The 23,344-nt window shown below is 38.3% G+C and overlaps 1 protein-coding gene across 11 annotated transcripts in view; it reads right to left on the reverse strand.

Moving 5' to 3' along the window:
* Nucleotides 1–23,344, reverse strand: part of CMKLR2 (chemerin chemokine-like receptor 2) — a 26,344-nt gene continuing 3,000 nt past the window's right edge. Inside the window, exons 1-3 of one of the 11 annotated variants that reach the window (XM_061455512.1) lie at nucleotides 16,973–17,249; nucleotides 13,706–13,853; nucleotides 1–1,267 (exon numbers count right to left, since the gene is read on the reverse strand). In XM_061455512.1, coding sequence (XP_061311496.1) covers nucleotides 199–1,251 — 1,053 coding nt within the window. In that variant the 5' untranslated portion in view covers nucleotides 1,252–1,267; nucleotides 13,706–13,853; nucleotides 16,973–17,249 and the 3' untranslated portion in view covers nucleotides 1–198. The other 10 variants (XM_061455523.1, XM_061455495.1, XM_061455503.1 and 7 more) reach the window with 10 other exon arrangements.

The following is a 23,344-nucleotide window of genomic DNA, read 5'->3' on the forward strand; positions in this document are numbered from 1 at the left end:
GTGTGTGCACTGCAAGCTCACCACACCCAAACGATGCATCCTTTCTAACTTTTTCAAGGACAGCAGCGAGTGCAATGAAGCCAGGTGTTTACATACAACTGTAGATGCAAAGATGCACATCTGACCGACAGATGCAAAGTCAAGAACACCTCCAAATCTCCTGACGGCTGTTTTGGAGAGGGACGGTGACAGGAGCAGTCACTGGGCAGTTTCACAATAGTGCACAGGCGCATGGGTGTTGTCCGAGCTCCACAGCGGCTCACTGACAGTTCCAGAGCGGCTCACCTCCCACAGTGCCAACTTCAGCACCTCAGAGACCGTAGTCTTGACCTCAGCCTGGAACTTTTTGCTAATCAGAACATAAAGGATTGGATTGAGGCAACTGTTGATGAAGCCAAGGCTGGTGGAGAGGGGAATGCCATCCTGCAGTAAGTCATGCAAGTTTTCATCATGGTGAGCTGACAGCTCCACGATGCTGAATATGTGATATGGTGTCCAGCAAACAAAAAAAGCTACAACTACAGCAATGATGGTCCAGAAAAGCCTGCTGGAAGTCAATACAGTTCTCCTCTTCACTTTGACAATCAGCAATGAGTAGCAAATGACCATGGTCACTAGAGGAAAGAGGTAACCAAATGCAAGCCTCACCCAAATGAGAATGTGATGCGTCAGCAAAATAAGTTCTCTGTTATGCACATGGAAGTTGTTGTAGCAAATGGTGACATTGTTGAGGACTGTAACCGTGTCTCTAAAGTATAAGGCAGGACCACCAATAATTGCAGCTGACATCCAAATGATCCCACTAAGAATGAGAGTGTTCCGTACAGTCCGATACTTGTAGGAAAAGACTGGATGGACAAGGCGGATGTAGCGGTCAAGGCTGATGAATGTCAGGAAGAAAACACTAGCAAACATATTAAGTAGTGCAATGAATGAGTTCATTTTGCAGAGCCACTTCCCAAAAGGCCAGTGGAAGCCCATTGCCACATACGTAATATAGAGGGGCAAGAAGAGAACAAAAATGAAATCTGCAATGGCCAGATTGAGGAACCAGAGTGTAGAGACAGTTTTATCCCACTTAAAGCCCATAAACCAGATGACGATGGCATTACCTGGCACTCCCAGCAGAAATGCCACACTGTACAAGGAAAGGGAAATTATGTGGGCAATGCTGAGGGAGGACTGGGGTGATTCATCTTCCTCAGACAGGTCATAGAAGTACGAGTAGTTCTCAAAATCTTCAAATGTCATGTTGCAGAGTTGCTTTCTAGGGAAGAAAATAAATGGAACAGTCAAAGGGGAAGTGTTTTACTGCCCTGCAAATAGTAACCTGCAATTTCTTTAGGTTCTTGGTCCTAAAAAAAAACCAAACATTGACTTAAGTTTCACATGTCTATCACTTCTTAGCTGTCACTTCCTAGCACAAAGCTTGTGGAGTATTTTGATTACAGGCATTTATAGAAATGCTCAAATCAAGACAACACCTGAAATCTTCAGGAACTGTCTTCCTTGCATTTATTTCTTAACACAGAGCACTGAGCACAGTATCACTGATAAATACCTGGGAGACCAAATGCAAAGTTTCACTTAAGTGTGATTTTTCTATTCTTTTCTAGTTGGATTTTGTATTTCACTGCTCTGTTCCTCTTTGAAGCAAGTTTAGGGATTATATCTGTCAGAAACCAGAGAAGCACCAAGCAAATGTAGGCAAAAAAGTGCAGTTAAAATGTCAGGAAGCTATTTCTTATAAAATTACTACCCACACACACCTCAAATTACAGTTCACAAAATTGTAGACAGTCATTTCATTGCTCCAGCAATTGAAAGTTCATGGATTTATTCCTCTGCATCACGTATCTAGCTTTGTATAAAGGAATGCTGATTTTCAGATACATTCAATGCATTAGATTTCCATAACACAGCAAAGGAGGTAGAGAACTAAACATATAGAACATATTTCAGGGACAACACATATAACTGTGGTAATTTTTCTGCTAGTGAGCTGAGAAACAAGTAAGAGATGAAAGAAAAATAAAGCTTCCCATGAGAATAAGACACACTGTAAGAGCTATAGATGAGAATATGCCTGTCTGGTTTCTTGGGCTTTTTTTAAGACAGATCCCACAGACAGATCGTCTGTTTTCTTCTGTTGCAAAAGCTTCTGGAACTTACAAGTACAACATGGTATTTCATATAGGAATTTCCTTATAAAACTCCAAAGGAAGAGTGTGGGAGGGAGAGAAGGGGGGCAGAGGGGGAAAGGAAGGAGGGAATAAAAACCAAGCGAAAAACCCAGAAAAAAAGAAATTAATGGGAAAATAAATAGCAAACGGAGGTTGAACAGGACAAAGTACTCAGACTTCACGTGTTCATTCCAACACACCACAGATGGCCACAGTCTTACAGAAGTATCTGCAATGGTCAAAACAAATATTCTGCTAAATTCTGCTATCATTTAAAGCTATATTGTCTGTCTGGACTCAGCTGCACTACAAACCTGTCCCTGAGATAAGGACAGGACCAGCCCATTATACTACGGATGAGGTCACCGGTACTTTGCTGGGCACTAGCTCCATTCAGAAGCTGAAATTCATCCCCCCGCTTTTGGAACTCAGCCCTGCATTCCTGCAATTCCACTGATTTTAGCATGCTAAGGACAACTGGAGAGGGGTCTCCAGAGTACGCTGCCTGCAGAAACACATCTGAAAGTTTGTATTTATGTACATACCTTTCCTCCAAGAGTAGTTCGCTTACTTGGAAAGGATTACTCCTGCAAGTGAAGCTACGCATGTGCACACACATTAGCAGGATTAGATTTCTCATTCGTAGATGGATAGGCAAGGATGGAGAGGGGGGAGAAAGTTGTGTAATTTTATATCTCTTAATTAAATAAAAATACGTAGTAAGAGTCAATACAGCCTGTTCTGTCAAGAGGCTATGATAACATTTGCCTTTCATAATTTTCATCAGGCTGAAGGAATGTTATTTGGTTGCTGTCCTGATAAAATGATACGTACTGGGCTGCATTCATGTAATTACATGCCTCTGGGGGGTAGATTCTGCACTAAATACCAGTACCACCCATCTGAGTAATTTTTTCAAATATCTTAACAGCTGCTGAGAAATAGCATAAACAAAGCGCAGTACCACTAACATCTGCAACAACATTACATTTGGGCAGTTTTGCAGGACAATCAGGTTAATAACTGGATTTTTAAGCGTCTCTACCTATATACAGAACAATACCTTCAAATTGAATGATGCAATTAAATAACAAAAAAAAATAATATTTTTAGACTCTTGTTGATTACAATCCTGTATTCCAGTCTCTAATTAATTTTGCTTTTAAGTGTCTTAAGAGCTACCACAACACAACAATACTTGGATTCTAACATTTCCTCCCAAACTCCTGTTTTTCCTAATGGTACTAATAAAAACCCCTAATGACAATAACAAATATTTGCCTACTGCCCAACAATGTTGATTATATATTTAGAATTTCAAACATGATGTATAGCAGGAGAAAGAAAACGCACCTAAATAAATACCAAATATTTACCAAGCCTCCTGTAGTTTAAAACTCAACTGAAAGAGCGCACCTTTAGAACGCAATTTTTTCTCAAAGCTTGCATTTTTCCTTATCTCCAACTCCTACTCTTCCCATGCAGTAACTCTTTATCAGTGTGGGGGAAAAAAACAGGAGGAACATTGCTTACAATTGCTCCCAGTGCAGATGCTGAAACTAGACTCTATGGCTAGGGCTCAGAAAAAGACTTAAAATTACCTCTGCAAAGCCTAGACACTTTGGCATCCACATATATGAAGCACTTGGTTAAGCCCTGCTCTGAAAAAGGTAAGCAGTAAGGGATTGTCAGTGGAACTATGCTGGCTAACATCACTAAGGACCCAGATTTTTTCTTCTGGGATAACTGTTAATCATCATTCAGAAGGGATATTTCTTTGTGTTCTTGAAACATATGCAGCCTCATATACATGCGTTTGCTAAGGGTTTTTATTTATTAATAAACTTTAGAGTCAGAACTGTCTTGCAGTTCAAGTCCAGGTCTCGAAAGTGAAGAAATCCAATATTACTCCTTATGCTGTCACTGATTTCCTGTATGATCTTTGATAAACTGCCTAATTTCCAGGCTGGAAAAGCCTCTCATGAAACTGTTTGCAAAGGCTCAGCAGAGAAAACAAGACTTTTTGCTAACAGTTTCCACCTGGCTTTCAGGCCAGCTGCTAGAAAGGGTAAGGGAGGTTCAGTGCAGTTCACTGGATCAGTCCCTGCCTGTCCAGGGTTGTGAGAAGGAGTCAGAGCAAGGAAAGTACTTTTCAATAAACAGGAATGTGTGGTCAGAGGCCTGCCAATAGTACCTGGGGGCAGCCACAGGTTACAGAACAGTCTTGTACTGCATGTGGATGAATATAACACATTTAGACTTCATGCTGCCGTTTTCCTTCCTTTTTTTTAAATAGTAAACACTGAGCAGTTGTTTGACCCAAGCCTGTTCCTGTTTGCTGAGGTCACAAGCAGCTCTGAAAACTGAGCCTCCTTGATTCAGTTGCTTAATTATGAATACAGTTGCTTAATTTTAAGCAAATAGGTTCCAGAATGTTTGACCAGGATGTTTCATTTCCTGTCCCCTTCTGTAAAACAGGAGTTAATTATGAAGTTACTTCAGAGGAATATCACAGACCAGCACTTGGTCCTGGTACCTTTTAAATCCTGGGACAGAAAACAGAATTACCCAGAAATACAGATCATTACAAAATATTTCTAAGACACAAAGCCACGGAACTGCTGTGAAGAGTCTTTCACCATGTGCTATATGAGCTATCTTTCTCTGAATTTCAGCAGGGAATTACAGAATTGCATCTCAAGTGACATTCATAGCTTCTTATTACAAGTATGTACAGCTTGCTTTCTCTGCTACTACTACAGCAATTCATAAATTTGAGCCATAATGACAAGTTGGACAAACAATTCTATCTGCTTAAAATAGAACAGCTTTTGTCACACTAAGAATGGCCTTACAGTTATGACATGGGACCAGTACTTTGGACTCTATTCATGGCAAATGCCACATGCATCCTGTTTGACTAGGGGAAGTCATTTGACCTCTTCACGCCCCAGCTCTGAGGTCAGTGGAATGGCTTTTGAATCAAATTGCATTGCGTTTTCAGTCTAAAATAGGAGAAAACAAACAAAACAGTTGCAATTTCCACTCACTTCATTTGATGCTGTCTTCCTGGGGGTTTGAATTCTCTAAGCACCACGCAAGTTAGGTTTCGACCTTATTACACTACATGTGGTAGTTTATGCCATATGTTTGGACTGCACAACCCCTCTCTCACATTTGGTCCTCATTACTTATGAAATTTACAGAGAGGTCCAATGGAAGAGCTTATTCATTCTCTGTGTTGGTTAGAAGTTAACATAAATATATGCGTTGTAGTCCTTAGATCTATTTGCTCAGTGTGATAAACAGTGCTCAGAGCCTCTGGCCAGCCAAATTGATTTCAGAGGTCACAATAGTGGGTCCTGACTTAATAGGAAAAATATGGCTTGCAGAGCTGGCTATCTCGACAGTTAACTTCATATATTATGACGGAAATATACTACATAAACCACCTTTTAATGTCTTTATAAATAATTCCGAGCTTATCACATTCCATGTGTATCATCTGTGGCTAAATAAAAGTTTACTTGGTTGATTCACTTCAACTTTTGTCATTTCCAAGAGTCAAATGTTGGAGAACAACTGGTTTCTCAAAAGGTCACCTAAAGCCTCCTTGTCATGCTGTGTCTCAGCAAGTTTGTCTGGTTACTGAAATAATATAAGACCCTCAAAAAATGTCTTCAAACATTTAAGATGCTAAATTTTGAATTTATCTAACTTCAAAAACATAGGCATAAAATAACCGAGTAGCTTATCTGTAAAGTTCAAAACACAGAAGGCTAAGTTTATTAGAGGTATATACATATTTCTGGCAAGTATTTTACAAAGACATAAAAAAAGATCCTAAAAATCATGAGGAATACCGACGAGATTACAAACTGTCATAAATTCATACTTCTGCCTCAGAAGAACAAAGCTAAGATTACCATTTGCCTGCATGTGGAAACATTCCTATAATGGGAAGTGCCTGATATACTACAAAATTAAATCATAGCTATGCTATAATTTAAGCCTAAAGTTGGCCCTGCAGACAAAGCTACTGGGAAACAAGCATTTTAAGCTAGTATACACAAAAGCAGAATCCAGGTTTGTGTGGATGTTTTCTCTTTCACATACACATATACAATGCCTACCTCTTGAATATCATCTTAATCATCATTAAATGTATGGTAACAATAACTTTATAAGCCATCCTAAATTCAGCAACTAGAATGGGTTATAATAGATAGGGTATGTGACCAGAAACCTTTTGAATTCATAATACAGATGTATTTGTTCTAGCAGACAAGACAAAAATGCAAATAGCCGTCATTCTCCATTATGTTTCTCAGTGAAGCAGTGTTAGAAATATAGATACAATGTACTAGATAAAAATCTCCTGCAATTAATGCCAAAAACAACTAACTTTGAGCAAGGCCAAACATGACCCTGTTAGTCATAACACACCACTTCATCTGTGGTATTGAAGTCATTTGACCCAATAATAGCCTCATAACATTTTATGCAGAGTGAGTGTTACAGCGAGATTAACAAACCCTTACAGAGCAGGTTCAGTTAATACTGGTAAAACAATGATTTCAGACCTGCACTTTTGCTGCCAGAGAGATGGCAGATGGAGAAAACAGCTTTATATCTAAATAATAATGCTGTAATAGGAAAAGAATCTACAGTAGGTCTGGCCGGAATATAACAAATCATCCAGACAACTGCTGCAATTGAGCAGTGTACAATTTCCACAATCGGATAATTCAAATGTCTGCAACCAGCAACTGCATATCATCAAAACTGATTTATTTTCATGCTGTTCCAAAGCACCAAGGCTTCCATCCCCAAAGAATACAAAAAACTCGGATGTCCTTGGGATATGTACTGGATGAGGGGCAAGCTGTAGAGAGGGCACTTGGTAACTGTGTAGCTAACACTTGCTCCTGCTCTTATTCCCTTCCATTAATACAGCTAAAAGTAGAAATACAGATTTTTAATATTCCTTCTGAACGTAAGGATTTGCTGTAACCACTGCAAGTCTGTCATGTGACCACAAACATATTCCATGAAGTCAAGAAAATGACAAGTGAAATACCTAAAGTGGCTTCATTCTGAAAAAAAAAAAAAAAAAAAAAGGAAAAAAAAAAAAGAAAAAAATAATCTAAGCATTCTTCCAAGTGGGTAAAAATAGAAGTTTAGGTAAACAGTGCCACTTGAGATTTAAAGTATGGTCCTATATTGCATGTGTCAGCACTGTCGAAGTATTTACATAACCACTCATAAAGACCTCAGTATTTGTAACCCTTAGTGGAAGTGGGCTCAAGTGAGAAGTATCACCAGTCTGTTTACAGACAAGAAGGCTGAGGATGACCCTATAGGAAGTCTCTGATCAAACCAGATGCTAAACCTGCCTAGTGGTCCAACCACAGTCATATCCTCCTTTCTTAAATATAACTGTCCCCTCACTCATGATGGAGTGCAGAAACCACAGCTTCACCTCTGGCAGACCTTCCCCTTCCCGAAGAGGGACTCTCCTGTGTCGTCATGCCCTCTGTGTTGGAAGGAGCCAGCACCTACCTGGGCAGCCCTTGCAGATTTTGTTCTGTTTTCTCTAAACTGAAGAGAAAAGGAATCTGGATCTCAACATTTGTTGTCATATACATTAATCTGTCTCTGCAGGCACAGAAAGTACCTTAGAGCCATTAAGCACAGCTCTCAGATGACAAAGCCAGCAGATACATGATATATTGTTTTGGCTGTGCCCTCCACATGTAAGATACACACACTAATGAAATATTTTTCCACAGAACTTTTACACATTCTCTATTCCTCCACAAACACCAGCAGTATTTTCTTTGGTGATAAATCACCCTAACAAGAACATACCTGATTTAAAACTTTCAAGTGCCTCAGCTTCACAATGACGGTATTGATAAGATCATGGATGCTTCTATTTCTAATCAAGCATAGCTTTTTACATTTCTCATTCAAAATGTGTTTGAAATTTTAACTTTGCAACTGTTCAATATATTTGTGACAAAAGAAGATTTTGATTAGCATTCGTATGACCATTACATGAGCATGCAGCTCTGAGCATGTTTTATAAATGGTTGTACTCCTCCAGCAAACACATTCTTTAACCACAACTCCCTCCTAACAGGAAGTAGCAAAGTGAGAGCAGAGAATAAAGAGTGAAAGCAGAGGTTTCTTTCAGACTATCAGCTGTTGTCTCAGCAGACTGATTTAAGGCCAATTAACATATGTTAGACAACAACCATTCTAAAGTTACTGCAGGGTAACAACAGGTCATTACAGAAAAATGAAAATAACTCTCTCCAGCAAGATACAAAATCTCTATAGAATAACAGATAAAGAAGCTTACAAACCATTATACTTTGTCATCGTGACAAGAAGAGTTAGAAGCTAACCCCAAAGAAAATTAGCAACATAACTCATTCCTCAAATATGCCTTCTTATTCCATTTCACATATTAAAATTTCCCAGTCACTCCTAACAGTATGCTTGGTTATGTACTGCCTTCTAAATATATCTCTGCTCTTCTAAGTTTATTCTTCTGCTCATTAAATCTACATCAGCAGTTTCTTCAACATGATTGTAACATTGTTATGGTTATATTACTCTAAACAACATTCTGGCATGGGTATATCAGAACATCCAGTTCCAAAATTGGCTAGTATATAACCAAAACATTCCAGCTGATAACATACTTTATTTTTTCTTCACAGTTAATATACTGGGTTCACTGTATACAACAGATTAAATGTGTCTACTTCAGTATCAGTGTAAGTCTAATATTCCTGCTCATACAAAGCCAACTCTTTAAGGTCAAGTCTAAAATAAGCACTGCCTGTATCCCTGCAAAACCACAAAATTCATCTTATTAATACTATTTCAGGAGGGCTGGATATTTATCTATCTCCCTAATATGGCACTGGGGACACTCCTTAGCACTGACAAGAACAGATGGCACCTATGATTAAAGCATTAAATTAGGAGCTTGGAAATACAGGTTTTACAGGCTTCCCATATTACCTTTGCAAATCACTTCTCATTTCACTCATTTGAACAGATATGGTACAACACCCTCAGTTAAAGAGTTTAGGACCTCAACAACATGTTACTCAGTTTTCTTAAATCAACAATGGTTCTTAACATTTCTAAAATGCCTCTTGAAAATGATGTGGGGCTAAGCTCATTAAAAGAGGATTACTAGAAAGGAAAAATGGGAGTGTAGAAAGTGATATTACATTGATAGTACAGGACTCATCACTGTTTCTTGTCTAGGCTTCAGAAGGGAGTAAAACTCTGTGCCAGGCTCACACTTGCTGAAAGCAGCAAGTATTTTATGTTGGGAAAGTACCCAAAGGCCCTAGCCTTTGAGATCAAAGCCTAAATGGATCTAGACATTACAAGCACGTAATAACAGACAATTCCCACTTTGTTTATAATTAAACAAAATAAACAGACTCAAGAAGAGTAGGGAAAGGAACATAACTATCTCGCCCAAAGCCAAACAGTAGATTCAAATGTAGAGTTGGCAGGAGGATTCAGACCTTGACAAAATAACGAAGAGGCAAATATCTTTTGTGGAAAGAGAAAAAAGGTGACAGTTCTTCATACTTGTGTCTTGTGATTCTCAGAACACATTCTTCAAGAAGTACTAAAATGGGACAAGACAGCCTGGGCTGGAGAAGCAGAAGAAGGCTGCAAACTCTTTGCTAGCTCACATTCCTGGCAAGGACTGGAGACTTCTAGAGTGCTGGCCTTTGCAAATAATCCTTGCAATCAAACCTGACTCGTAGCAACGGGTTTGGATAGTTTCCCTTTGAGCCAACTTATGAAAAAATATCGTATCTGCAACAGGTCTGCTCAATTCATCCACAGAATGTAATGAAGTAAAATAGTATAAGAGAGCTGCAGCAACCTAGCAAAAATTCTCTCTGGAAAAGAACAGCTGTGGGTTGATACAGGGCTTTCTGCTCCTGTTTCCAGACCCTCAACCTCTGGAACATACTGAAGATACAAAGAATAAGCTGAGCTCCCCTGGAAGTACTATACGGTTCTTCTGAGGAGAAGTATTTTTTCCCTTTTTGTCTCAGGATGCTCAAGCACACTGTAAAAGTCGTAGCAAGTGTGGGAGAGTTGATCTGTGCATGATGGCACCTTCTCTTCTAAAACCAAGTGCCTCTTGGACACTGCCCACCGCAGTAACAGCAATCCCTTCTTCTTTAACAGGCCATAAGAAACTCTTCCTCCCACTCCGCTCTCTTCTGGAAAGCCAGCAACAACACAGCCCTGCACTGTTGTGAAACTGCTAGCTTTAGACTCAGTGAACACAAATCACACCATTATCAGAAATAATGACTGAAAATTAGCCAGACAACCTGCCACCACAGTAAGAGACAACTGAACTGTTGGCACATTTTGTAAGACAAAATGAATAAATAAGCTAACAAGACGACCCTTCAACAGACTACATTTCTCTGCAAAACTAGCTGTGTAGTGCTTGGAATAGCAGTTATTAATAACAAATTAATATCTTAGAACAGATCACAAACTTCAAGTGGCTTTTAAAAAACACAAGGAGAAGGAAATTCTTTCAGCAAGCTGTCTTTAGTAGGAAAGAGATGGAAATTTTCCTCTTGAATCTATCAGAGATGAACACAAATCTGACTATTTCAGAATGGTCATTTCATTAAGTTGTCTGCAGAGAAAGAAATTCTTAAAATGAAAAGGAAGTATTTATAATCTATGATCTTGTTGGCATCATGGAGATGTGGTGGGATAGCTCCTGTGACTGGAGTGAAGGCACATGGAAAATAAAGGAGTGATCAGTAACAGTCAACAACGCTTCACTAGGGGCCTGACAAATTTGGTGGCCTTCTACAATGGGGTGACAGTGTTGGTGGATAAGGGAGGAAGTGACTGACATCATCTACCTGGACTTGTGCAAAGGATTTGACACTGTCCTGGGTGACATCCTTGTCTCTAAGCTGGAGAAGCATGGATTTGACAGATGGATCAGTTGATAGATAAAAGAATTGCCTGAGTAGCTGCACTTAAAAGAGTTGTGCTCAACAGCTTGACATCCAAGTATAGAGCAGTGATGAGTGGCATTCCTCAGGGGTCAGTACTAGGACCAGAGCCATTGAACATCTCTGTCAGCAACATGGACAGTGGGACTGAGTGCACCCTCACTGAGCAAATTTGCTGACAACAACAAGCTACGTGGTGGGGTTGACACACTGAGGGGAAGGGATGCCATCCAGAGGGACCTTGATAGGCTCAAGAGGTGGGCCAGTGCAAACCTCATCACGTTCAACTAGGCCAAGTGCAAGGCTCTGCACGTGGGTCAGGGCAATCCCAAGCACAAATACAGGTTGGGTAGAGAATGGACTGAGAGCAGCCCTGAGGAGAAGGACTTGGGGGTATGGACTGATGAGAAACTGGCTCAACATGAGCCAGCAGTGTGCACTCACAGCCCAGGTGGCCAACCACATCCTGAATAGCATCAAAAGGAGCAAGGCAGCAGTTAAATTCTGCCCCTTCTACTCTGCTCTCATGAGACCCCACCTGCAGTCCTGCATTCAGCTCTGGGAGCCCCAAGATAAGAAGGACATGGTGCTGTGGGAGTGAATCCAGAGGTGGGCCCTGAAGATGGTAAGAGGACAGGAGCATCTCTCCTATGAAGACATGCTGAGTTGGGCTTGTTCAGCCTGGAGAAGGCTCTGGGAAGACCTTAGAGCAGCCTTCAAATGCTTAAAGGGGATCTACAAGAAATCTGGAGAGGGACTTTTTACAAGGGCATGTAGTGATAGAGAAATGGTAATAACTTTAAACTGAAAGAGGGAAGATTTAGATTGGATATTAGGAGTAAGTTATTTACTGTGAGAGGGGTGAGACACTAGTACAGAGTGCCCAGAGAAGCTGTGGCTGCCCCATCTCTGGCAGCATTCAAGGCCAGGCTGCATGAAGCTTTGGGCAACCGGATCTAGTGGAAGGTGTCCCTGCCCATGGCAAGGGGGTTGGAACTAGATGATCCTTAAGGTCCTTTGCAACCCAAAACATTCTATGATGCTATGATAATTTATAGCACATACAAATTGCATTACTGTCATCAAGAGCTTTCCTCTGGCACCAACAGTGCAGTAAAAATCTGTAGGGAGATCCTGCCGAGGAATCCTTACATGGAGTTTCCCTGCCTTATGATCCCTTTCCACAAAGGCAACTAGAGCATCCAAACCATAAATTCATTCTCCAGAGTCAAATAACTTCCACTATGGTACACTCAAAGAGATTCTAAGTGCAATAAAAGTGGATTCTAATATATAAGCAGACTCACAGCATACATAAAATCCCTATCACTAAAGTAAACTTGGTAGGACCTCTCTCCTGCCTGCCTGGCACAAGTGGCTGATAATGTTTTAAATTCAGGCAGAAGCTGCAGTGACATTCAACAAAAGTAAATTGGGTTTTCGAAATATTTACACTTCCTAGCTCAGCTGAGGCAAAATAATAATATGAAGCTAGTGGAAGTAAGGTGTCATAACCAGTTAATCATTAAATCGGTTTCTACAAACCTTGTCTGACAAATTCTTTTACACTGACATACCCTCACTCACTTCTCCTTAGCTATGAATTAATAAAATTGTCCAGTAATACAGTTTTATTCAGCTGGAAAGCAAATGTGTTTTAATTCATTGACAATCTATTTATCTTCTGTAAATCTGCAGAAACAGTCTGGGATATTGTTTGGCTTTGCAAGATCACATTTAGAAAGGCCACAGGTGACAATGACATTGATATCACCAAGTCTGAACAGGAGGAGGAATCTAGCCCTGCCTCACTGTGCAGTAGTATAAAGGGCTTCAAACCTTCTTGCTGCTTCATAGGAAAAACATTCCCATGCTCCTAATGACAGCTTTCTAGCTCATTCCACATTCTACCTCATTCCATGATGGTTAGCAAAACCACACTCACCTCCCAGCTCAGATCATAGAAGTATTTTTTAATTCTGCATGATTAATTCTATAGAATTATTTTGTTACTCCACTACTTAAGTTGAAATGATTTCCAGTTTCTGTTCTATAATTTGTTCTGATCAGAACTGATGTACTTATTTCTAATAACACTGGGAATTGCTATAGGTGACATACTATCTGTAAGCAAACAAAAAAAAAAAAACAAACCCAAAATTAAAAACCAACACACAAGAGTGGTGTATTAGGGGGAGAAAGGTATTTAAGTCAAGGTCACTTACCACTCTCTGACAGGATAAAAGACTCCTTAAAACGTGTACAAACACAGTCAAAATTTAATAAAAATTATATTCACATGTACTTTCATATCTTCTCTTGCTGAAATAAGTATCACATTCTTTCTCCCGATAAACAATTTTAGCCAGTGTATGCTACACTACCTCACAGGATTTTTCTGCAAATGTTGCAGCTATAGAAACACATTATTTAGAAGAGAGGGAAAGAAAGATTTAAAATATAACAGAGAGAATGACTTACCTTGTTTAGTTCTTTGGAACGAAACACACTGTAAATCACAGATGTGAGCTCTGTAGCAGAAGGAAGAATGAAGTGATCTGCAGAGTTCAGAGTGACTTCAGCGTGATCCCAGCCGCTTCACTTGGCTACTGCCTTCCTCCTAATAAAGCTGCAGAACGATACTCTGTGTTTGTCTTCAGCTGAGGAAGTTGGTTCCTCCGTTTTGAAATACTGGCTTTCTGTATAACCCCAGTATTTCACCAAAATAAGTTCATGAATCATTTTGGTCAGTGTCCAAGCAAGCAACAGATGTGGTGAATGATGAATAGAAAGAGACCTTACAGTTGTAGGCTGCTTTTTGTTATACAGAGATGAGGTTGAACAGAATCCCTTTGTAAGCACTCTGGTTTATAGAACATGATGTTGAATGAGCAGAAAGATTCTTAAAAAGTCACACTGAAAGCATAATTTTATAACTCTACAGTGAGATAAATTCATTCTGTATTCACAATTAGTAGATTAATCTTGTGCCTAAGACAGAAGTGAGCTCCTCAAAACATCACTACTTAGTGCCTCTGTCTGTCACTGCAACACTGGTCAGAAATTTTAACTGGGTTTTAGAAGACATCATAGCTTGATTCCCAGATCCATAAAGAGCCTGCTGAGTTTTTGTGGCCAGGCCTCATGATCTCAATGTCACTTAGTTTCTCAGTCAGTAAAAGGGGAATATTATTCCACTAGTGTCTACATACAATAGCTTCACCCAACTCTGACGGTACCACACTCATCATACCATTGTAAATCAGTTGAGCACCTGTCAGTCCACCCTCACTGAAAATCAGATCTTCTAGGAGAAGAAATAACCCAACAGTAGTACTCCTCTGTCATTAATGCAAAATGTGTAAAACGTTCAGCACTGATTGAATCTAGTCAATTCCAAGTTTTCCAGATATCAACTCTATTGATTCCATTGAAAAATCAGAAAAACAAACAAAATACCAAAACCAAAAAAACAAACACAGAAGAGAGAAGTGCTTAGTGAAAAGCAGCAAAACTGAAACTTCAGCATCTGGTTAGCAAGGCTACCAGTTTTAAGCACCTCTCTTATGGTCCACAGATCCTCTTTACAGGAACCAGAACCTCCTTCCAGCCAAACTACCCTGTGTTGTCTCTCCTCCATTACAGCTTGTTCTGTTCTGCCAGTATAACTTAAAATGCTTACAGCTTGTACATGAGGTGGGAAAGCTACAAATGAAAGGAGGATGAAGATTATGAACCAGTGGGACAGAGCCCCTGGAGCATAAGGAAAGGGCACTGAGGTAAGATTTCTGTTAATATATGACACAGGAGGGGGGTGCCTTAAGAAAGGGTATAGAAAGATTCAAGGACCTAATGATTTGGCACCTCACTCATTTCTTGTATTTCAAAGATTTTCTGTTTTCTTTAGGTAATCGACTGGTGAGCCTTCACTGATAAAAGCAGTTTTAATAGTAGTTATCTTTTGTAAATATTGGGATAAGGTAAATTCAGGCACCATTTAACAGCAGATTTGCTGAGGTTTTTTTGCTTGTAATGGCACAAGTCTGTGTGTCTCTAGGTACTTTGCCAAATCCAGTTATTGCAAGCCAGTTAATTCAAGGGCTTGCTAAGTACTATTTCAGTAGGATAAAAGACAAAATTACTGGGTAGATAACCCTCACCCACAATCTACAGTAAAAGAAAAAAACCTCAGCTAGCAAACTAGAGCTACATATTTGCCAAACATTGTTCACCTCAGTGAAGAGAGCATTCTGGAGAGCGCAATGGATGCTAGCAGTTTTGAGCAGCGAGGAATTGTCCTTAAGGGAATGTTTCCTTCACCATAAACCAAACAGGCTTGGGAATACTTTAACAGGTACTGGGAACGATCATGCAGTTCCTTCATCCTTCAGAACCAAGGGAGGATTAAACCTCACACAGCAATTTTCCTCATCCTTTCTAGCAGTGTCCCAAGTAAGAAATCACAACAGCTAAGGACCCAGAAGACATTTTGTGGCAATAAGTTTCAACAGAAAATTAGGGTTTTTTTCCCTCAAGAACAGATTAGTGCATTTAAAAGAGTTTTTTCCACCTGTCTGTCCTACCTAAATTTGCTCCTTTTCAATTGAAAAGTACTTTGGCTCTAATAAGCAATTACCCAATTTGCACAGTATAACCAGCATCTGTAACTGGGAGTAAAGAAAAAAGGTAACAGAATATTGGAGACAAAATTGCACTTAATTTGAAAAGATTTTGTTCTGTTTTCTGTGTACTGCTAAATACAGCTTTTTATTCTTCTACAGTTCTGATTAAACACACTGGGAATCTCGAGTCTCTGAAGAACGTAAACTTGGGCCCTAAAATTTTCCTTGGTTTACTTCCTTCTATGCTCAGACACGGTAGAACTGGAATGGTGAGTCCCAGATTACATGTTTTTTTTACAATACACTTTCATGCAACCCATTAACCATTGACATAATTTTACGAGTGTGATCACTTCAGATAATTTTGTGAAAGTTATATGCCTGAAAGAAAATTTATGAAGAAAAAAAAAAGTAGTTTGTTTGCTTTCATGCCTTCTCCTTTTTCTACTTGGAATTTGTATTTATTTTACCATGTTATTTGTGCTTTTTCAACAGGTAAGTTAATGAAATCTTGGAGTTTTTACTCTATGTTAAGTATGGCAATATGCCAGAGCTATACTGAACAGGGACATGCATTCATGAACATACAGTGCATGCAGGACTTGCAAAGCAGAGAAGTACTACTTTATACCTGATGGAAAAACAACAAAGGAGACCATTGTCATACAAGTAACAGACACTGGGTTGCCCAGCAGTGAATAAAGCAGGTAAATTGAAAAGCAAATTTTAAAAGCACTTTCGATTCTTTGTGGGGTTTTTTAACCCTATTAAACAAAGCAAAAGCATAGGATGTATGGAAAAAACTGTCAGAAATACTTTACCAGTATTGACCAAAGCACAAATTAAAAAGCAATAAACAAAACCAAAGTAGCTTTAATTTACCTACATTACCAAACAATTGCCTGATAGTTCTAAAAATTATTTCCCACTGCTGAGATCTTATCAAGCTGCCTATTAGTATGTGCAGATAATCTCAGCACTAATGAACGCCCCTGTCTGAATTCAGTGTGCACTAATTCAATGAAGTTATACTAACCATGTATTTGCAAATTAGGTTAGACAAAAGATATTTAGTTTTTTCTCAGGGTTCATTTAAGATGATCAACACAAGAATGAAATTACTTACCTTTAGAGGATTCAGCTGTTCTTACAGTTCTGTTTAAAAAACAAACAAAAATACCCAACCAAACTTCACTGTTCCTCTGTCCACACTGTTTGAATTAACACCTCATCGATTAAAATCGGCTCTGGAAAGACAGAGTTTAACTACCAGACAATCAGGAAAACGGTAATTTCCTCCCTTCCTGTGAAAGTAATGACTATTCATGCCTATCCTTTTGGTAAAGCTGTAATGTTTGCTTGAGGCTTAACTGCACACTACATATTATAGTCAGCAACTGTGACAAAATTCTCTAGCAACACATTTAAAACAAACCACCCCATGAAGGTTTGGCTCATTCCGGCAAGTCCACATCCTCTTTCTATGCTGATATTAGAAATCTGAAGAATTTAATGTATAATGTGTTGAAGAAATTCAGTAATTCTGCAGAAGGCAAAAATCCTTCATGTAATTATTAGTTTAGTCAGGTCAAAACACATAAGCATATAAATCAATTGCTGTATGTGTTTGTATATGTATGTATATACATACATGTTTGAGCAGGATCTTTGAAACCAGCACTTTCATGTAACTCCTGCGAACAAAGTCAGCAGGGTGTTACATTCTATGCAACTGTGAATGCTGGACAATAACTTACAAGGAAGGGAAAGAAAGATGGTGGCTTGCTTTTTTTTTAATCATGAAGAATGATACCTGGAAAAATACTACCAGAAACAGCCTTTTATTTCTAATTTCCCCTCATAGATTTTGCTTTTATATTTGCATTCTTTTTCATTTTCCACAAATAACTAGGAATGATTTTCTACATTATTTTAGCCTACAGCTATTCAAATTTTGTATTCTTAGGACAATCAAGTAAGAGATTATACCTGCCACTCCAAAGACACTCGAAATCCATGGAATTTTCTGAGGACGCCTTAACAACAAACCTTCTGGTATGTACTTAAATGCTAAAGATTAAAGTCATTGAAGAGATAAACAGTCAACTTGAAAACAGTATTTTTCCATTTTAGCCAAAGTGCTGTCTCCTCCCACAGAAAAGAATGCCAGTGTTTGTAAAACTAATCTCAGAGAACTAGAGAGATTACAGAAACAGAAATAAGGCTACGAAAACTAGTTGTTTCACTACGCATTTCATGTTCTTTAGTACTGCTATAGGGATTAACCAACTTGTACTTTTTCACATCCCATAAATTACCAGAAACTACAGTCACTTAGAAACATCTTAGGAGAGAAGCATAGCTGCCTACACCTATTCTTTCAAAGACCTGAGATTTTATTTCTCATTTAAAGTATAAACTCTGGAGATTCAGTCATCCACCTTTTATGTGATAGGTCTTTTGGTTAAAACCCTAAATCCACAGCACAAACAGGATTATACCATGGCATTACGTACAATGGACATGACTCAGTGACCCAAAAAGTATTTAAGTTTCCTGTTCTGCATTCATCTATTAACAATTCACAGCTAAGTTGAAGCCTATTGTGATGAGTAACAATGCACAAAAGAAGCAGATACACAGGGAGAAGACATTACAACTTCCAGCCCCTCACTGTTCTGTAGCTAGACTATTACTCTGGGCTACTGTGCTCACTCTGACAGAGGTGGTCTTAAACACTAACAAACTTCAGAGAAATTGAAAAGGAGTTCTGATTCCCTGCAAAAGACACAGAGAAAATCAGAGGGTTAATACAAAATTAGGGACAGCTCCCTGAAAATACATGCTAGCAGGCAGGGTACCTATACAGGCCTTGTGTGATCAAGCAAGCTTGTTCCTTTGCAGCACTACTACTCAAAAATCTTAACTAAGAGAAGTATCTATGCACATGTGGAATTGTGGAACCTGCTGGTTACTCTGTTAGACTAACCACCTATTGACTCCCCTAGGATTTATGAAGATGCAAAGCTTTTAAATTAGGCAGTTGCTCCTTGCAATAGAGAATGGTTCCTGAACATCAGTGCAAAGCTGGTGCAAATCAAATCCAAATCCAAATCAATCAATCAACTACGGAAGCTCTGAGAAGCTGTGGTCAGTGGTTTAAGCACATACTCATTTGTATTTTTAAAGTTGCTCTTTTTAGTCAGCTACATTTCTCAGATTTTTTTTTTTTTCTGTATAGTGGATGAAAACATCCTGACGAAAGGCGCCAGGCGACCTTGACTCCATAGGGATTTAAGTTATTTATCCATAGAAATGGCTGTGAGGCAAGGAGAACCAACACGAGTTTCTGCATACTGCTCTACATTTGCCCGCTCCTCTGATCCCTCTCACGGGGGAGAACAGTTTCGCTTCTAAACCCTACCCATCCCTCAGCCTCTCTAATGAGATGGGACCTTATAAATCTCAATAGATCTGCTGCTTGTGATACTGGCAAAGCAAATTATTAAAGGCTCTGAAAAACGCTTTGTTAAGGAGTCAGTCTATAAAGGCAATGTTAACTCTTTCATTGCCTTCTAATGAAAGCAAAACTGGGCTCAGGAAAGGAAGCATAGGAAATCAGTCTAAGGAAAGAGTCAGCTAAAACTCCCAGTATTTATTTGCTCAATCTAGTGCTACTCCTTGAACTGTACCAACACACATAAAGGTTTATTTTAAACCCTTCTCACTTGGATTTTTTTTTTTTGTAGAGACTAGAATTGCAGCATTTTCTGTAAAAGCTATTTGAGTAGACACTTGTCTTTTCAAGACAAATAGGCTCCCCTCTTTTAAAGGGAAGAGAAGGGAACATTTCAAAATGAGAAACTAGGCAAAGGGGAATTACACGAACTGTATGTAGCTTGGGTGCAAACCAGAAACTGAATTCTGATCACTTCGGTATTAGACCACCCAACAACATAGAAGTTTTACTGATGGACTAGAAAGAGACTAAACTCTGGTCCAAAGAACCACTACAGTTCAAGTAATAGTATATGAAATGCTGAAGAAAAATCAAAAGCTTTTTTGTTCAAAAGTCCTTTTTCCCACTTTCTCTCTTCAAATTTTTTTCCATGAAAAGGTCTCTATATTTTCAAAATATAAAAGAAAGTGGGTGGTTTTTGTTTTTTTTTTCAAAGGCAGATGTTTTTCCTTATCAGCATTCCTGGCTTAAAATTAAGTCTTGTCCTTGGAAAAAACCCACAGAACTTCTCTTGTTTAACTGTCTGCTTTTTTCCTAAATAGAATAAAGAAATCTTTCTTTAAATTACTCTCAGGATAAAGCAGGCTAGAGAATCTGCTGGCTCTCAGACATAAGAAAATATGCGGTTTATTGTGGGAACATTAAAAAAATGTAACAGGATTTAGAACAGCCAGTGCAGAGGAAAATAACGCATACTTAACTACCTTGGGAATACATTCTAACCCCACCTTAAATTGACTGCAGAACATCCAGTGACTCAACGTAATAGTATATGTATTTGGAACTCCCTGACAAGGAAGCTGCCAAGGCATTTTACATTCAGTATCGTCTTACATCCATCTGCATCTATTTAAAACCAGAACAGTTCCACTGAAATTGATGGATAGAAACGTTTAATTTATAATATTCTGAGAGGTCAAGGCAGGTTCTCAAATTCTGGGAGCCTGAAAATTCTTTTAAAAAACAGAATGAATAACCTTCCAGAAAGCTTTGGAAAATAACCTCTTTGTATCAAAAATACATTATTTGTTGCTTGAGTAATGGGAATTAATATTTACTTTACAAAAATACCTTGGAGTTCCTACGATGATAGAATGTAAGGTAGGTTGGAAGAGAGTAATAGTCATCTACTAATTTAAAATATTCAAGACTCTCACATTAGCATCTGATTAAAACATCCACATTCATTTTGTCCCTTATCCATAATAATAAAAAGAAGAATGGTTTAAAACATGTTAATCAAAATATTTAGTCATGCAAATGAGAATAATTCTGTTCTGCATGTAAGTCTATTTCAATCATATTATATGACTGGTTAATATAAGAACCTGTTGGTCTTTGTTCCCTTCATAGTTGAAGACTCTTTCTGTAGAGCTCCCTTCAGCATGGGGAAATAGTCACCTTACGGCTTTCTACTGTATTTTCCAGCATGTACATGTTGGAAATTATCATGCATTTCCAAGTAGTTTGGTAATGAACAATTATACTTGAAAACTTTGCCAGTTCTCAAGGGCTGATTTGACTATATTACTCAGTCAATTTTGAAACTGGTGGTTTTTAAAAAGTAAATAGGAAACAATGCAGAATAGAATTGAGAAACTCTGAGACTATTTTTGAATCTAAAAAAAAATCCCATGCACAACATGAAGGTCAAAGAATATCCTGTAATTCATGAGTATTCACCTACAGACAACCCCTGACCTACTTCCTGAGCTAGCCCTTTTGTTTGCATCCCTTCCCTAAAAAACTAGGCATAGTTACTTCAGAGAGTTGAACAGACTGAACAATTATTAACAGAAGAGAGAAATGACTGTGAATGTAACAGCAAACTTCACAGCATTTTATGATGAAAGCTGTATGCTCTGAAAGCCAAATGCTCCTTCAGGTTACAAACAGGAAAAGGATCTGGAGACAAATTTCCCTTTAGGTCTAGTGAATTTTACTGTGCTTCACAAGTTGGCTCTCTATACAGTAAGACCATGTTTTCTCCATGTTGTCTTAGGTAGAGATGGTTAGTCTTCATCCAGCAAAGAAACAGTTCATGAAGTGTTAGAGCCATGGTACACAAACCTCACAACTGCTGATTTAAGTCCTTCACTGTTTCTTTTAGAGCAGAAAGTCCTAAAACCACATTAATTTAAGCTAACAGACAAATTCAAACAACTGCAGCAATGCTAGGGTATGGATTTGAAATGTAGTATAAGAACATTAGTAGCCCATCATGCAGAAAATTTCTGAAAACACTGAATTTGGACAAATTTTGAAGCCATATTGCTTAAAGTAACACATTTACAGTTGTCACATCAGCTGTTCCTTCTGAGTGACCTGCCAGCAAATACCAATAGCAGCTGTAACAGCAATAGCAGAACGCCCTGGGATCAGCATGAGTACCTCAGAGTTTTGCTAAGCACTATTAAAATCAAAATTTCTTTATTCTTCAAAGTACATGTATACAGATATATATTACTGAAAGCAATTTTAGTGCACAAAAAGAAGCGCAAACCCACAAACTCTGAAAATGTAAGCCCATGTAAGCAGCAGCACAGCCTTCAAATAATAGCCAAAGATATGCAAAAAGATTCAAACTGCAAAGTACTTCAAGTAACCTTTTAAAAAATAACGACCTGACTACCTGAAAAAATTAAATATTTTTAAGAGAAATTTCTTGGTCCATGCGTTTCAAAAACCCTTTTTATAACCCTCTCATTTTTAAAAGGTATTTTAAAGTTCCTTGGTCACTATCTAATCACACTAAGCTTTTTGGTTGTTTAAATGATTAAGGAATTAAAATTATAATTTAATTTGATTTTTTTTTAATCTTAAGAGGGTAATTCTGGCAAGAGAACGAAAAATAGAAAGAACAACCTTTAGACTATCCCTTAATTTTGGGGGTTAAGCTAATATTCCATATAGTGAGGATGCTTTTATTGTTAAGTAAAGCTCTTACTATAAAATTCAAAAAACGTTGAGTACAACATAAAAAAAGACAGCTCAGTTTTAAATAAAGTGCACAGAATGCCCATAAGAAGTTTGCCTTCTTGTAAATTGGGATTCCATTGAAAAAAAAAAGATAAAATTTATTTTCTTTTTGGCTTGCATTTAATTCTAATGCCATACCAAAGTGGTATTATCATTAATATTTAAAAAAAAAATATTTTTAATTTTAAAAATAAAAACATACTTATAATAAAGAAAATCAATGTATAATAGCAATCTGCCAACGCCAGTCTAAGTAAAGCAGACAAAAAAAAACCCAAGCTCTATTTTGAGAGAAGATTACCCTTGCCTTTTACACAGAGGATGAATTCTTTTCTTTTACTTCAAAACCCCTTATTGAATATAACTGAATTGATATTAAAGGGGAAAAAATAAGTATCATAGATAAGCTCATTGCTCCATTTAGTCTCATATGAGATACTGGACTGTGGCCTTCAACAGAACATTCAGAGAAAAACAATAAAAAACTTCTAAGAAAATTTTACACTTCTTGTAATTAAAGGTTTTAATGTAGCACCAGGCATTATGGATCATCCATTCTGCTATAAAGTCAAAAAGATCCTCCTTTCCAAAGCTTAGTCAGACTGTGAAGTGCTCCAAAATCTACAGATGTACTCACACTGCCCTGAAAGTTGCAGTGCTTGTTAGAATCCAGGCTAGATCTGGCGATCAATCTTTGTGGACCTTTGGCAATAGTATTCCCTCTATGGCCCTAACCCCAGCCCTCAACTGCTGACAGTCAGTCAGCACTTGGCTCAGATC

Source organism: Pezoporus flaviventris, unplaced genomic scaffold, assembly GCF_033815535.1.
Source record: "Pezoporus flaviventris isolate CSIRO_AGI_PZ_B2104156 unplaced genomic scaffold, CSIRO_AGI_Pfla_v1 ptg000001l, whole genome shotgun sequence".
Classification (NCBI taxonomy): Eukaryota; Metazoa; Chordata; class Aves; order Psittaciformes; family Psittacidae; genus Pezoporus; species Pezoporus flaviventris.